We start from the raw sequence: 16,487 nt of genomic DNA on the forward strand, positions 1-16,487 counted from the left end.
TCCAGCGCTAGAAGGAGCAAGAGAGTTAGCATACCCCAAACCCCTGTTTTTATTTAGGGGAAAGACGTTTGAGAAAGTTCCACCCCAATAAGGCAAGGGAATGGATTTTGAAGGGTGGAGTCTTGCTTGGTGGTGTCTTGGGGTCAGAGGATTGACTGACGTCTTGGGAGGCCACACCCATCTCAGGTGCTTTGTGGGATCACAGGCAGAGCGAGAGGAAAGGCACACAATCAGGCAGCAACGTTGGGCCACTCCCCTCATGCGCTTAAATGCACATGGCTCACACACACAGCCCACGGATGACTCTGACTAGAGGCTTGATCCCCAACCTGTGGTGATTTTGGATGATGATGGAAACTTCAGGAGGTGGCTGCTGGAAGGAAGTTAGGCCACTGGGGTGCTCCCTTGAAGAGGTGCCACCTCCTCCTCTTCCTGTCCTTGCTTCCTGGTTGCTGTGAGGTGAGCAGCTTCCTCTGCCATGGGCTCCCACCAGGATGTGCCACGTTGCCACAGGCCAAAAGCAATGGGCCAGCGGACTGAGGACTGAAACGTCCCAAGCCGTGAGATGAAATAAACCTTTCCTTTTCCTAAGTGGACTATCTTAGCCTGGTGGGCACATCTGCAATCCCAGCGACTTGGGAGAATTGCAAGTTTGAGATCAGCCTCGGCAACTTAGTGAGACCCTGTCTCAAAATAAAACATAAAAAAGGCTCAGTGGTTAAGCACTCCAGGGTTCAATCCTCAGTATCAAAAATAATTTAGGCTGATTATCTCAAGTATTTTGTTATAGTAACAGAAAGCTGGCTGGCACATACATTTGGGGGAGGGTGCTGAGGATTGAATCCAAGGCCTCATACATGTAAACATGTGTTCTACCAATGAGCTACACCCGCAGCCCAGAAGAATATATTTTAAATATGTGTGGTTGATTGTATATCTATTCTGTCCCTATAAAGAATATTTAGTGCCCTATGGATAGACAGAGACTCTGATTGGGCTCGTGCCTTTGGGAGAGCTTGGGAGGGTCTGGAGACTATTTATAATTTGATTTTACACTAATGTATTTTTGTAAAAGAAACTAATGGAAGTGCAAAGTCAAGATCCAGGAAGTGTAAGTGGGACCTCATTGTGATACTATTCTCTATCCTGGACACGGGGATTGTAAAATGTCCTCACCCTTTTGGGGGCTATTCTTTCGTGTTCTTCAGCAAGCCAGTCTCTGCTAACAAACTTCAAACTCCTGCTAAAGAATGCAATCCTGACATGCGGGACTTGCAGCTCCCCCTCTCTGGGGCTCAGGGACTGCACACGCTGGCCAGGCCCTGTGGTAGCTCGTGTGCCCGCTCTGTTGGGCATTCACGACAGCGGCCTTCTCCCTGGTGCATCCCTGTGGCTCCTGATGGGGGCTGTGGAGTCTGTGCAATTCTAAGTATGCGGAGGGACTCCTTCTGTGTCACAGGGAAGCTTGTGGGGACGAAGGTGGCAGAGCAAGGAGGATGTTACTGTGGGGATAACCTTGAATCTCCCTAACTTACAAATAAGCACTGACCTTCCACACCCTGGAGCACTTCAGGGTCACTAACAAGTTGCCAGCAATGCACCTGGGTGGGGACAGAGCAGGGTGCTGGGTCTGCCAGCGGGTGGCTGGGGGCCGCCTGGACTCTGGGAAGTCCGGGCTTGGCTTGGAGCAGCAGCTCACGCAGTGCCCTCTGCTGGCTCTGCATGTGTCTCCCCCTCTTGATGCCACTGTGCCAACATGGGGCCTGGCCTTGGGCTGGCCCCCGAATCTGACCCCTTGCACTGGCCCCTGGACCTGGCTTGATGGCATGGTTATGTCCACCTTCCTCTGACTGCAGGGAACATCAGAGGCCACCCAGGAGGGAGGACTCCAGGGGCCACACTGTTCCTGCTGAAGGAGCTGTGAGCCTCTCACTTGGAGCAGGGAACGAGGGGGAAGCAGGCAGGGGGTTCCCATTCTGGAAGACCGACCCCCTGGGGCAAGGGTCCAGTGCCCCCCATGAGCGTGCAGGCGATGGCTTCTGTGGAGGCAGATTGAAGCTGACCGACAAATAGACTGGCCACCAGTGCTGTCCTCTGAAGAGGTGCCAAGCTTCCCTCCCTGGGAATTAAGATTCGTGGTCAGGAAGGGATCCAGGGATCACGGCACTTGGGGGGGGGGCTGTGGAGTTCCTTCAGGCTCAAGCTGCCCCTAAATGCCCATTTTCTTATCCTTCTGAGATCCCTGTGTAGACTGTCGACTCTAGCCTGGGTGTCCACATCTGCTGCCTACCATGATGGGAGAAGAGGGTCCCAGGGAGTCCCAGAGAGAGGAGGTCTCCACCCAGGAACAGCGGGGTCTTAGACGTACATGAGGGGAGAAAAGTCCAGCACATGTAATAGCGGCTCAGGGATCTATTTAGGAAGGCCAGGAACATGTGTTCAAGGGACACTGGGCCATCTCTAGAGTGAGGGATGTGTTTGGGGGCTCCCCACCTCTCTGCTAAAGGAAGCTTGGTGACAGGTGGGTGTGGGAAAGTAGGTAGGGATGACCTGAGCCTGCGATCTCAAGGTGGCCTCCAGTGGCCATCCTCGGGATCCTTAGGCTGATGTCCCATTACGGGATCAGCAGATAACACCAGCAATGCCTTAAATTAAAGGTTTTTCAAGCTATCACGTCTCTCTTTGCTTAATCTATTTATTGGGGGCTTAATTTACAGTGCTCAAGGTAGTTGTATAAGTGAGTACTTTATGGTCAACTTCAAGATTTACAGATTTCCCCAAAATGTGGAGAGACAGACCTGGAGAGTCATGGCCTGTAGATCCAGAGGCCTGGAGAGGTGTGGGGGAACCTCAGGTTAAAGGCACAAATGTGCAGCTGGGACCTGAAATGCTGGGCTTCATTCCAGAGGCCACTTGCCTGGTGTCAGGCTACGTCTAAAACTATTTCCTGTGTGGCCTGTGTCCTTCTTTATTAATGGCTGGGTGACACAGGGCACGTGGCTCTCTGCAGGGAACACGGGAGGCTGGAAGCTGGGATAAGAAGACTGGCCCTTTAATGGGCGTGCATTTCCCACCCTCCCTCCCAGCCTCTCTCTGAGCTGGGAGAGTTTCTCAGGTGACATCGGTGACCTATTCTTCCTGTAGCAAAACCCAGGACTGTGCGGGTGCAGAGTGTGCAGACCTGGTCACCCACATCATGAATTTAAGAATGGCTAGTGAAATGGGCCAGATGGTCCTGTTCCATCGTGAGCGTGTGTCACTGTGTATTAACAGCCCACTGTCATGTAATCACAGTGCACCAGGTGACAAAGGCACTGGCATGCAGAGGGCAGAGGTGTCTCCCACAGGGCCACGAGAAATGCCTGCTGCAGGATGGCCAGAACTAGAGGGGACCTCGGGAAGCTCAGGCCCCTCATCTGAAAGGTGGGAGTCTGGAGTTTGGAGTGATGAGGACCAGCCCACGGAGCTGGTTCCTGAGCCCAAGTCTCCCCACTGGGGTAGGTATGGTTCCAGTGCATATCAGGGCTTCCTGTTCCAGGTGTGGCCCTGCCCCATGGCAAGGTGTCGGAGGTGGAGATGCAGGACTGTGGCCTGCAGTGGGGCCCATGGGCAGAGTAGGATGAGGTCTTCAGGTTGCCAGGCTCCAGTGCCCAAGATGAAGCTGTGGCTTCAAGGGACCAGGGAGTGTGCACACACCCTCAGGGAACCCTCCCTGTGCCTCTCCCTGTGGCTCCTGGGCTGCCTCCGGAGGCCACCACAGCCAGGTGGGTGTAGCCTGTAATTCTAGCAAGTTAGAAGGTTGAGGCATGAGGATCCCAATTTTGAGGCCAACCTGTCTCAAAATAAAAAAGAAAAATAAATAATAGTGTTTGGGCTGTAGCTCCATGATAGAGCTCCCTGGGTTCAACCCCCAGTGCCCCAAACCAAACCAACCACAACAAACCAAAAAGGCCACCCCAGAGGTGAGCCCGAACCTGAACTGAACTCTGAGCTCAAATAAGTGTCTTTTCATTGTACCTCTTCTGTGGGGGTCTAGCACTGTCAGCCGGAGCACTGAGACCCCTGACCTGCTCTCTCTGCCCTGCCAGCCTGGTGACCGTCGTGTGCCACACCTGCTTCAAGAGGCAGGAGAAGCTGCATCGCTGTGGGCAGTGCAAGTTCGCCCACTACTGCGACCGCACCTGCCAGAAGGACGCCTGGCTGGACCACAAGAAGGAGTGCTCGGCCCTCAAAAGACACGGGAAGGCACCCAACGAGAACATCAGGTCAGGCCCTGCAGACCAGGAGGGATGTCCAGGGCCCTGGGCGGCTCACTCCTCCCATTCCCCCCACCCAGCTAAGAGGGAGGCCGGGGAGTCCACAGTGCACGCAGGCAGGCTCTGCAGGCCTTCCAGGGCCCTGTATGCAACAGCTGACCTGCCAGGGTTGAGACATGGAGGTTTCCACATTCAGAAAAAACACGGTTTTGGCTTCTCTAGAAACAACGGCAGGAGCTGGGATCTGACAACCGGTGGGACAGAAGAGTACTGTCCACTTACAGTGGTCTCCCAGTCACCTGGCTGCTCTCGGCCTCCGCGCTCTGGGCACCCTCGCCCCTGCACACGGGGCCTGGCGCGCATCGGCCGCGGCTGAATGAACGCAGCATGACAGTGACCGTGACTGGGAGCGCGGCCTGCCTAACGCTGCCCTCCCGCAGGTTGGCTGCACGCATCATGTGGCGGGTGGAGAGAGAGGGCAGTGGGCTCACCGAGGGCTGCTTGGTGTCGGTGGACGACCTGCAGAACCACGTGGAACACTTTGGGGAGGAGGAGCAGAAGGAGCTGCGGGTGGACGTGGACACGTTCCTGCAGTACTGGCCGCCCCAGAGCCAAACTTTCAGCATGCAGTACATCTCCCACATCTTCGGAGTGGTACGGCCTCCCCTCCACCCTCCACTCCCCTCTGCCCTCCCCCGCCCCTCTGAGCTGCCCCCCCCCCCCCCCGTCTTCTCCTCCCTCCTTCCCTTCCTGGCTTTGGGTGGGTGGGCGCCTACTGCTGAGGGGTCCTGATGAGGATGCCCATGGCCTTGGCCAGTGGCTCCATTGCCATAATATGGTGCCCAGTCCAAGTAGCCCGAGCCTGGTGGAGAGCCCCCTGCTTACCATGCAGCAGGAGAATCTGCTGCTTCCGGTTCGCAGCCCAGGGACAGGCCTCTAAATAGCCCCATTTGAAACTAGAGACCCTGGATTGTTATTCCTAGTAAAGAGGGGAGATGGGGTCAGAGGGGGTTGTCCAGCCAAGAAGCTTCCAGAAGGTGCTGGTGCAGAATCAGGAGGGCACCAGGGGACGGAGGAGCACAGAGGCTTTAGATGAGACCTGGCCCTGACCCTCCTTGGCTTTGCTTGCTCTGGGATCTGTCCTGCCCTGACTGAACCTGCCATCCCGTCCACACACTATTTCTGCATCATTTCTGAATGACAACTTATCTTCCTGCTTATCAGCACTTGCTAAACTTTCTTCAGTCTGAAATGAAAACAAAGACCTGATCCCCATCCCTCCCTGCCCACCAGTCACCTTGGAAATAAAGCCCTTCCTCTCCCCAGGTCTGCAGGGCAGGACTGAGGGGGTGCTGGAGCAGTGGGTCCTTGTGCAGCCAGGGAAATTGGGCTTGTGGAGGGGGCAGCCCAGCTAGGGGAGCCAACAGGTCCAGGAGGTAGAGCTGCAGCTCAGTGGTCGAACACCCCAGGTTCAATCCCAGTACTGGAAAAAACAAGAAATAACTATATGCCAGATAAAAAATAGTCCAAGAGTGTTGTCAATTTTATGTCACCGCAGCTACGGGAACTGTAAGAGGGCAGGCAAAGGAAGGAGGAGAGAGACAGGCAAGGGCATGGGCTGTGTGCTCCTACACGAGGGTACAGAAGGGAACCTCGGCATGCTCAGGGGGACTCACGTGAGCCTAGGTACAGAAAAAGGGACCCAGCATTTCCATCTTGAGCCCTTTTAGAATAGAACCTGGGCCAGCATCAAGGTGCTGATGCACTTTTGCCAAGATGGAGCTCCAGGTTGCTCTTCCCTGTGGGTCATCTGGAGTGATGCAGAGCAGGGGCATCCCCTAGGCTCCTTGGCTTCAGGCTCCCTCGCAGCTGGGTGGCCTTCGCCTTGCGGGTGTCCCTGATGGCCCTTTGGTCTCTTCCTCTGGTAGATCAACTGCAACGGGTTTACTCTCAGCGATCAGAGAGGCCTGCAGGCTGTGGGTGTGGGCATCTTCCCCAACCTGGGCCTGGTTAACCACGACTGCTGGCCCAACTGCACCGTCATATTCAACAATGGCAGGTGAGTCCAGCTGACAGGGCATGCGGGGACAGGAGGCCTCCCGTGTCTGTTGACTTCACTTAACCAGAGTGGGCCTTCCACCTTGAACTGCGGTGAAAGTCCCCTGTGCGCCCAGTTGGAACCTCCCACAGACGAGCTGCGGGCTGGGAATGGTAGTGAGGAGAGAGCAGAGTGCCACGGGTCACTTCCAAGCCCTGGCATGTTTCTCCAGGCTGCCTGGCGTGTTAGATGAGCCTCTAGCGTCTATTTTAAAATGTGAAGCTGCAATCATCTCTCTGAGGTCATGCAGAACTCCGGCTGAGGGAGGCCACAGGAACATACCCTAAAGCCTCTAACATTAAGCGCATTTTCCCAGTGATTCCCCAGAAGCCAGAAACAGTAGACTCTGGGTCCCGCTGAGAGCTAGGCCTCGCCATCAACGTGGCCAGGACCCGATTTCCCTCTTCCTGCCCGTTTCCGATGTCAGTTTCTAAAGGAATTGAGAAAGACCTTAAGATGAGAAAGTTTATTTTGGATCTTGATGATACTATTTTCCCAGCATCTGTATTTGTCCTCCCAAGCCTCTTGGGGTCACTGCCTGGACCTCTTGCAATCTCCTGAGAGGGCCAGTTTTCCAGTCTGGCTTGGCTGGCAAGGAGATCACACTCAGCCATGTGCAGGGCTGACTCCCTAGGCCCTTCCCTAAGCTATGGCGACCCGGGACTCTGCTGGTCACTCTGCACAATGGCCAAGGAGCCTGGGAACCTTCCTCTCGGCTTCTGCTCTGGCTTCCCTGTGTCTACTAATTCTGAGCAGCCATGTTTGTCTGGGCTGCTTGGCTTCTGTGTGAGAAGACACCTTTGCGTTCACTGCCTGGCCACCTGCCATCTGGAGAGACCCCTGGGCCTGGCATTGGGTCCTGATTCCAGCTCCGACCAGTTTTATCTACTAGCTGCATGAGTGGATCACATCTTAGCACTGGACTTCAAATGCATTCTCAGGACACCCCCTGCCAGGTGGCAAGTGAGACCCAGAGGCCCAGGGAAGCAAGCAAGCTATGCAGGGCTGAGAGCCTTCTACCCTCAGACCTCCTCACTCCAAAGCCAGGGCACTGTCCACCAGGTCAGCCGTGTCCTGCCCTGAGACCGGCTGGAAGGGCTAGGATGCAGGCTGCTGTGACAGTGTGTGGCACCTTGCTGACTGGGCAGGCCAGCCAGTGGTATTGACTTCACCTGGTGTCTGTGACAGTGTGTGGCACCTTGCTGACTGGGCAGGCCAGCCAGCGGTATTGATTCCACCTGGTGTCTGTTTTGTCTTTCAGCCATGAGGCAGTGAAGTCCATGTTTCACACCCAGATGAGGTGGGTCAGCCCTTCCAAGACCTCTGCTCTTCTGACCCATATGCCTCCTTTGCCTGGTGTACTGGGCCCACCCCACCCGAGACTCCATGTCTGCTGTCCGTCCACGTGTCCTCTGCATGCCAGCACCCATCCTCCCTGCATGGAGTATTGTTAGTGCTTTTGAACTGGGTATCTGCTGCTCACCCACCTCTTCCTCTCTGTCTGCTCTCTCTCTCTCTCTCCTGGCCACCAAGCATGAGTCCTTCCAGTCCACATCTTAGCCCAAACCTACGTCTTTCCCCTTCACCCTGCTTGCCACAAGACAGAGGCTATGGATCTACTCACCTGCTAAAGGACCCAGTTTGTTTATAACCCCAACTTCTTGCCCAGACTGGTTTCTGAAAATAGCATCCATAACTGTGAAAATTCTGATCAACAGTCATTCATAGTATTCTGTTTATAGTTTCTGGCCAACTCTAAATTCACAGTTTAGGTTAAATTTTGCTTTTGCTTTTTCTTAATGACGATCAAATAGCTCCAGAGGGGTCTTTGGGTCGGGCTGTGCTTGGGACCCTTGAAGTGGTCTTTGGGGATGAGGGCTAGGAGAGCTTGGGGCACCTTATCTGTTGCTGTGCCTCACATGAGACTCTGGATGTGCCACACCATCTCCTGGCTTTGGGTTCCACATCAGGGGAGCAAAGGTGAGGAGGAGGGTGTCTCTGGGGACCTCTGGCTCTGGCTCCGTTCCTAAGCTCTGCAAAAAAATGCTTTAAGTAAGTGGCTGCTTGTCGCTCAGCTAGCTGGGTGATAGATGGCAGAGTGCTGAAGTACAAGGGACCTGGGTCCCGCCAGGGCAGGGACAGGTCCAGGGCAGCAGCCGCAGGAAGGGCAGTGCCACATCCCTCACCTCCTGCTTCTTCGGCAGTGCTTACTTCAATTCCCGTTTGCCCCCAGCCACCAACTCCACGTACAGATGTCCCTCGCTTACAGTGGCTTGGTACAAAGATTTTTTTGATGTCCTGGTAGTGCAGAAGTACGCCCATGTGGTCATCCTGTCACCCTCCGGCAGCACAGTAGTCGAGACATCAGGTGCACAGTGACATCAGTGGGAGATGACCTCGCCCACTGCAGGCGGTGCCCATGTTCTGGGCATATTGAAGACAGCTGTCCAGGCTGTGGTGTGGGGCAGGTCAGGGGATTGCACTTGTCTTTTGAGGGTTGGGACACTTTATTATTTTCACGATCCCCAGCAGGGGCAAGTCCACCTGCGTTTTTGTCCTGTGATATTTTCAGGTTACCCGTGGGTTTACTGGGACGTGAGCCCTGAAAATCAGGGCTCACCTGTAACATCAGAATGGGAGGAGATGTATGTGTGTTTTTTGGTATTTAAGTGATATGAAATTAATTTGGTTTTGAAAACTCTTAAACACCATTAAACCATCTGAGCCACAGATCACTGTTGGATTTCAATCAGTCACCATGGTGAGCTGCCTCTGGTAAAGGAACCATGAGAGCAGAGTGGGTCCTCATCTCCTGGGGCAGGATACCAGTGATCCACCCTACACCCTGGCCCTGGAGTGGCTCACCTGGGACAATTTGCCCGGTAGTGGAGTCCTAAAACCCAGGCGGTGGGCCAGCTCATGTCCTAGGCAACTGTGCTGGCCGTGAGGCATCCTGGAAACCTCATGTGAGCAGCATCAGGGGCACCAAGGGCACCCGACTCTAATCTCTGCCACCCCTGTGCTCTGTGACCTGGGAGGAGGCCACTTGCTTTCTTGGTTTGTGTCCTCGTTTCAGAGACATGGGGCCCTGCAGCTTGGCATGTTAGGATTCTCAGCAGAGCTGTGAGCACAACCACCCATCTTCTGTCCCACCTGCCTTTCATTGCCTCTGCCGAGAACTGGGCTGGGAAGAAAGGAAAGCAGGAATAGAGGGTGGCGTCCGGGGCTTTCCCAGGTTGCCTCAGCTGCTCTTACCCACATGAGTGCATTTTGGGGCACGTTGGTGTAGTCCACTTTGGGGAGAGGTTTCCACCTTAAGTGGTGACCTCAGGTGCCAGGCGGGCATGTCTCTGCCACTCACCTTGGAAGACATGGAAGGGGCTGCTTTGCCTGGAACCCCTCCAGGTGCTGGAGTCCCGCCCTGCCTTTCACACAGTGCCTAACAGCCTTTCTGGGTGGTAAAGCCATACCCACCTCTGCAGTGCCTGTGCCCAGCCCTCTGCATCCTGCCCCTTGCTCTCTGGATGGTGGTTTTCCCCTGGGCCATGAGGCTCTGGACCGGGCTTGGGATCTAGCTCGCCGGTCTCACACTTCTCTGTAACCATCTGACCTTGTGGTGCTGGGGGTGGGTGGTGGAGTGGGTGGGGGCTGCAGCCTGCCTGTCAGATCCACTGGGTGTCAGTTCTGCAGAGGGCTTTCACCTTGAACACCTTTCATATTGCTGCTCAGCGGGTGGGTCATGCTGTGGGTACTGGAGGGTCAGGTCTGGGGGGAAGGAAATCTACCTACTGTTCCAGTATGCCGCGTCTCCAGGGAAACGCTGAAGGCAGTGATGAGCAGGCTGCAGACCCAGCCTTTTTTTGTCTACCTCCAGTGACAGTGGAGGGTATGAGTCCCCCACAGGGTGGGCCTGAACACTGGACCAAAGCTGAAGGTCCTGAGGCTTAAAATCAGACACAGAGTATGCCAGAGTTGTGGGTAACGGAATGTATTTGTCTTTGAGAGTGTCTCCAAACTAACCAGAAATCGCTTCTAGGTCTTTTTTTTCTTGGGGTTTGCCTCCTTGTTTCTCCCTTCCCTTGTCACAGATAACCAGTAACTAAGTTCACACAGGTGGCTGCAGAAATGGCGGCTGTGTATGGTTTTATGGCCCAGCCCAGACCTCTACTGGGAGCCTATGGGAACCTATTCCAGGGCAATCAGCTGAATGGAGCAGATTTGACCATTATAATACTGAGCGACCTAGCAACTGTGTGTGGGGTCACGTTCCCCCTCCTGGGGGGAATGGGTGTTTTCTTGGGGTGCTAGTGGAGGTGCAGTCTCTGGGACTTGACCCTCGAGCCTAGGAGAGCACGATCCTCTGTGGGTGGCCTGGTTCTCCTGACTCCTGCCCCTCCGACCTGCTCTAGGATCGAGCTTCGGGCCCTGGGCAAGATCTCGGAGGGAGAGGAGCTGACGGTGTCCTACATCGACTTCCTCAATGTCAGTGAGGAGCGCAGGCAGCAGCTGAAGCAGCAGTACTACTTCAACTGCACCTGTGAGCACTGCCAGAAAGGGCTGAAGGATGACCTCTTCCTGGGAGTGAAGGAAGACCCCAAGGTACACGCAGTCCACCGCTGGGCCCAGGCCACTGCCCCTGGGGCCAGGTCAGGGCAGCTCTCACAGCCAGTCGAGGTCCCCATGGCCCCGGGGAGGTGGCAAGGGGTGGTGGGGCCCAGCTGTCCCGACCAGGGGTCTGAGTTTGGGGGAGTCACTCAGTCTTCCCATCTGAGAAACAGGAATGAAGGCCCTGCTGCAAGGGTCATCTTGAGGATTAACCAAGGTGCCGTAGGAAAAGGGAGCAGAGGCACTCCGCTCATCTCCCACCCCCATGCGGGTGAAATACCTCTGAGCCTCTCAGACATGGAGGTCTAAGGGGCAAAGAGATTTGTTACTGGGTAATCCCAGAGAAATTCCTGGTCTCACGGATGACAACATGGAGAGGGGGCAGGCTTGCGGAGGGGCGTCCAAAGCTCAGCTGCACCAGGAGGGAGCCGAGTGGCCAGGTGTGGGAATAGCAGGGCAAAGCCATGCACCAAAAAACGACAGTGACATTGTCTGGCTCTATGGTCAAGCGGGAAGGGCTGGGTCCTGAGTCCAGTGGGAAGAGTGTCTTCAAGGCCTGCTCTGCCTTCCTAAGAGGTGTAGGGAAGGTCCCTGAAGGGGAGCTGGCCCAAGGTCTCAGAGACCAAGGAAGGAAGAAAGATGTAGGTGGCGGCTCTGTTGGGAATACTGAATATTGAATAAAACTCAAATAACCACAGACAGAGAGTCAAAGGAGAAAATACCCTGAATCCACTAAGATGAATGAGCCAGATGTATATGTGCAGATGTGGAATGAGCTGTGTTTGTGAAAGGGCAAGAACCAGGGGCCAAGCAATGCTGTGCAGGCTAGTTTGCTGGAGCTGCTTATAACAAAGTGCCCCGAACTAGCCCTGTTGATTCAGGGGTGCTTTACCACTGAGCCACATCTCCCTTTTCTATATTTATTTATAGAGTTGAGTTGCTAAGTGCCTTGCAAAGTTGCTAAGGCTGGCTTTGAAATCAGGATCCTCCCCTCTCCCCTGGCCCCTCCCCTGGCTCCTTTGCTTATCTCGGGCTCCTCCCCTCTGATCCCGCCCCTCTTCCCTGGGGGGGCGTTCCTTTCCTTCTCTCTGGCTCCTCCCCTTTTCCCTCCCCGTCCCCCTTCATTTAGTACCTTCTCTTCCTCCTTTGGACTTTGACAAATTCAGTGGTTTTTTCCCTTCAAAATTATGGTGTCCTCATGTGATATGGCTTCTTGATTATGGTACTTTCATGCCTCAAATACCAGAAACGTCTTTGGATAGGTTTTGGCGGGATTAATGCAGTAAGCCAAGTGAGTCTCGGTTTCAGATGTAGCTGGCAAAAATCCCTCCTGACGTCCTCTGGTCAGGATGCCAACCTTGGCCAGATGCTAAGACGCTGGGAGGTTTGAATGGGCAGAAGCGCAGGATCCCCCTTAACGACCCCCGGTGAACTGGAGTCCAATGCTGCAGGCTCAGTCCTCGCCCCAGGCTGCCTCCAGAACGTGCGGAGCCTGCCGGGGAAGGTGGGCTAGTGGATGAGTGGCCAATGTTTTGGGTGATAGATCAGAATCCAAAATGCAGAGAACACCTGACAGGGACCAGCGCCAGGCTCTGCTCCTGGCCACAGTCCACGGGGAGCCCGGACTAGGGACCACTAGCTGGCAGAAAGCAAGGCAGAGAAGCTGCAGGAATCCTGACAGAACCTCAGGACCCAGAGTTCAGACCAGGAAGGCACTGATCTGCCTCACCTACCTCCGCTGGCAGCTGTCAACAGAGTGGGCTTTCCCTGGAGGGGGCCTCCAACTCCACGTCCCTCTTTTCCAGCCCTCTCAGGAAGCTGTGAAGGAGATGATACAATTCTCCAAGGACACGTTGGAAAAAATACACAAGGCTCGCTCCGAGGGTCTGTACCATGAGGTGAGAGGCCACTGCTCTAGGGCTGGGCTGGGGAAGAGCGGGGAAGGGCTGCTCTTCTGCGGATGTCCCTTGATTGAAACCAGGGCTTTTCTTGCTCCTAACCCTTTAGTACCTGCTAGGGGTGTGTTCTCAGCGACCCTTCAGCTCATGGGAACTGGGTCTGAGTAGAGCAGGGGCAGCTTGACAGATGTGTCTGGGGCTGTAGGACAGCTCAGGGCTATTGGAGGTGGGATGGCGATGACAGTTGGACTCATGGGAATGGCCTCTTGCTCTGAGTAATTGAGTGCTTGAATGGCCACAGCTTCTAGTCTCCGCCAACCAAAATTCAGTTGTGGCTCTGGAGGCACCGGGAGTTCTCACTAGAGAGGGGGCTGTACACTAGAATCACCTTCAAAAAGTCCTGATGCCCAGACCCTGGCCCAGGACAATTTCAGCAGAATCTCTGGGAGTGAGACCCAGACAGTAAGATTTTCAAAGTTCTCCAGCAATTTCAATGTGCAGCTGAAGCTGAGGCCCACAGCCCAACACTGGGCTGCAGTGAAGTGGCTTTGAATTATCCTGGACAGCTGAGTCTACCCCCTGAGATGCCAGTCACCCAGTCTGCAGAACAGAGACCAGGGTCAGGATGTGCCGCAGTCCGGCTGCAGCAAAATAACCAGGGGATGACGAGCAACTTGTGTAGATTGATACAGCAGGAGTGGGAGCCGTTTATTGTAGGACAGGAGGGGTATATATACATTCCACACAGCTTATCTTAATTAACATAAACTAGATACAGCAGTCAACCAATAAGGAATCTCCACACTTAATGGCTCATTGGCGCCACCTCACAAACCACTCCCCCTGGCTCCATCCTGACTTGTTTACAGACTCTAATAAGGATGTTCTTCCGAGCTCATTAAGCCACTGGGGCGTGTGGGCAGGTTTGCGTGGCACTAGGGCGCGGTACCATGGGGGTGGGTTCTCTTCCTTCTCCCTCCTCTCCTCCTTGGCCTCTGCTAACTTAGTCATTGAACGTGGACCCCTCCCTGGGGTCACCAACACGACACTGTCCTTGCCTCCCTGGAATCCTGTCGGGTGGGGAGAGTCGATGCCCAGTGTTGTGCACAGCTTGGGAAGCTGCGTCAGGGCTTGAGCCAGGAGTGAGCAGCAGGCGGGTTCTCTTTCTCTGGATTCTCGTCTCCTCTTCATTTCTTCTTTGTCTTCATTCAAACTTGGCAGACCAACTTCGGGCTGCCCACTGCCCCTCGGATTGGAGAGGGTTTCCTGCAGGACTGGCTGGTTGCAGCTCCCCGTTGCCACCCCACAACCATTTGCTCCCAGGCTCTGGGGAAGCCTCAGAGCTCGGCTAGTTTTGAAATGGAGATAACTGGTGGCCCTTCCCCATGAGAGCATCCAGGGAGGAGGAAGATAATGACAACCCAACCGAGAGACACTCTGGGTTTGTGAGGTGCAGTCTCAGCTTGTGTCTACGCATGAGCTGTGGGAAAGCCTGCCCCCACCAAGGCAGCGTCCTCCCAGCGGGTCTCTGGCCTCCCGGGAACCGCCTTCTCTGCCCATCATCTTGTACGTATCTATCAACTTGCTCAGCCTCACTGGGCAGAAGGACCCCCAGCACCTCCCACAAACTGCACATTCCACATCTTTCTCCCAGATATTTGGTATCAATTAGTCTGGGGTAGAGTCTTTTTTTTTTGGGGGGGGGCATCAGCATTTTAAAAAAGCTTTCCAGATATTCCAAAGTACAACCCCTGAGGAGAATCACAAGAAGGGTCGCAAAGATGGAGCTCAACTGCTTGGTTTGAATCTTTGATCTCACTACCTGTGTGACTTTGACAAAGTACTTACCTTCTCTGTGCTTCAGTTTTTTCCTCTAGTAAATTGGGAATACTGGTAGTACCCATGTCATTGCACTGCCATGGGACAAATCTGTCATGGACCTGTCACCTGTCTGTATTTGTACATGTGCACATATTTGCACGTGTATGTCTTTGTATGCACATGTATACATGTATACACACACATACGTACACAGCTTTCACAGCTCTCTGCTGCCCACAGATTTAAAAGCTGCCCACTCCCTCTGTCATTGGTGTGTCCCGTGGTTACACTCTCACCCCCACATCTTAGCCCAGTCACAAACTCGGCTGCCTCACTTCTGTCAGCAGCTTCCCCAGCCTTAAAAGAGGTCCGGGGTCCTCGGTATGCTCCTGTGTGACTGAGGCTCCGGCTCTGGGGTAGTGGTGATGGTGGCCCGTGTCTTGCTCCAGGTGGTGAGGCTGTGCCGAGAGGCTCTGCAGAAGCAGGAGCCAGTGTTTGCTGATACCAACCTCTACACGCTGCGGCTGCTGAGTGTCATCTCTGAGGTCCTCTCCTACCTCCAGGCCTTCGACGAGGCCTCCCACTATGCCAGGCGGATGGTGGACGGCTACATGTAGGTGACCATCGCCGACCCAGGACGGTCTCCTGAGACCTCCTCCAAATGGCACACAGGGCGCAGGTGCTGCACCTCCTCACCCACGGCCTCTGTGGGCCACCCACATCTCCTTCCCTCCAGCCTTTCTACATGGGCTCCAAGCAGTAGTGACCACCCTTTGTAAGGGTCTGGCGAAGCGTCAGAGAAAGAGACCACAAGAGACCAGCTTCATGCAATATGCAGGGGGTAGTTTTATTGAACCAGCATGCTGGGGCTCTGTGCCCACTCAAGAAAGGAGAGCAGCCCAGAGCCCAGAGCAGAGGTCAAGCAGAACTTAAGTACACTTTTTGGAGAGGGCGGGGGGCTTTGCATACATCAGAACAAATCATCATGAGGCGCGGGAAAATTGAACAACAACTCTGAGACATGATTAGTACATTCATTGGCGGGAACAGTCTGGGCAGGGGTGATTGGTCACTCCTAAGCGGGGTACACATTTAAACTGATTGGTTTTGGGGCCTGGATGCCTACGTGCTGAGCTACTTAGAACCCTTAGCTAAACAACCAGGGAATCAATGGAAATATTTACTGGGCAGTTCCAGTATTGTCCTAACAGCTACAGAGATTACAGGTTCGGGGATAGCAGAGGAATTTTAACAATACCTAATCTTTTACTTTTTAGCCCAGGCCTTGTAATTTAGAAACTTTATAATGCCTAGTCTTTTACACTTTAACTCAGACTTTTGCAGCTTAGAATCAGCTTAGAAATTTTACCTTTACACCTTCACTTCCTCATCCCCATGAGCCGGTGGGTTTGCATTTCTGGACAAACGAGAAAGTCTTCCAGAGGAGGCCGCCTGTTAGACACGCCGCCCACTGCCCAGTGGGCAGGAGGGAGCCTCCCAGAGGAGCACAACCACCAGCTGTCCTGAGAAGGACGCTCTAGTTATTCCTGTCACTTTCCTAGGAGGGCCTGAGTGCCCCCAAGGGCCCCAGCTCCCCCTGTTCCAGCTCAGAGTGCCATCCTGGGCCTTCTCATGGGGATGCAGCTCAGGGGCTCAGGCCGGAGTCCCAGCTCCCACAGCTCCCTGTGCCCCTTGGTCCCGCCCAGCTGACCAGGGAGGCCTCACAGACTCGCAGGAGGGGCAGACAGGCCTGAGCACTGAAGGTTCTTTCTGAGCAACTAGGAGACGGGTGGGAGTGGGAGGGCTTGG

At 54.5% G+C, this 16,487-nt stretch overlaps 1 protein-coding gene across 3 annotated transcripts in view; it reads left to right on the forward strand.

The window, feature by feature from the left end:
• SMYD1 (SET and MYND domain containing 1) overlaps positions 1–16,487 on the forward strand; it is a 32,761-nt gene that overhangs the window by 14,437 nt on the left and 1,837 nt on the right. For 2 of the 3 annotated variants that reach the window (XM_081265208.1, XM_081265209.1), the window contains exons 3-9: positions 4,089–4,265; positions 4,697–4,910; positions 6,185–6,315; positions 7,616–7,654; positions 10,764–10,953; positions 12,765–12,857; positions 15,128–15,291. In XM_081265208.1, the coding sequence (XP_081121334.1) occupies positions 4,089–4,265; positions 4,697–4,910; positions 6,185–6,315; positions 7,616–7,654; positions 10,764–10,953; positions 12,765–12,857; positions 15,128–15,291 (1,008 nt within the window). The remainder of the gene's footprint in view (positions 1–4,088; positions 4,266–4,696; positions 4,911–6,184; positions 6,316–7,615; positions 7,655–10,763; positions 10,954–12,764; positions 12,858–15,127; positions 15,292–16,487) is intronic. The other variant, XM_081265210.1, reaches the window with a different exon arrangement.

Source organism: Spermophilus citellus, assembly GCF_964194105.1.
Source record: "Spermophilus citellus genome assembly, chromosome: 13".
Lineage (NCBI taxonomy): Eukaryota > Metazoa > Chordata > Mammalia > Rodentia > Sciuridae > Spermophilus > Spermophilus citellus.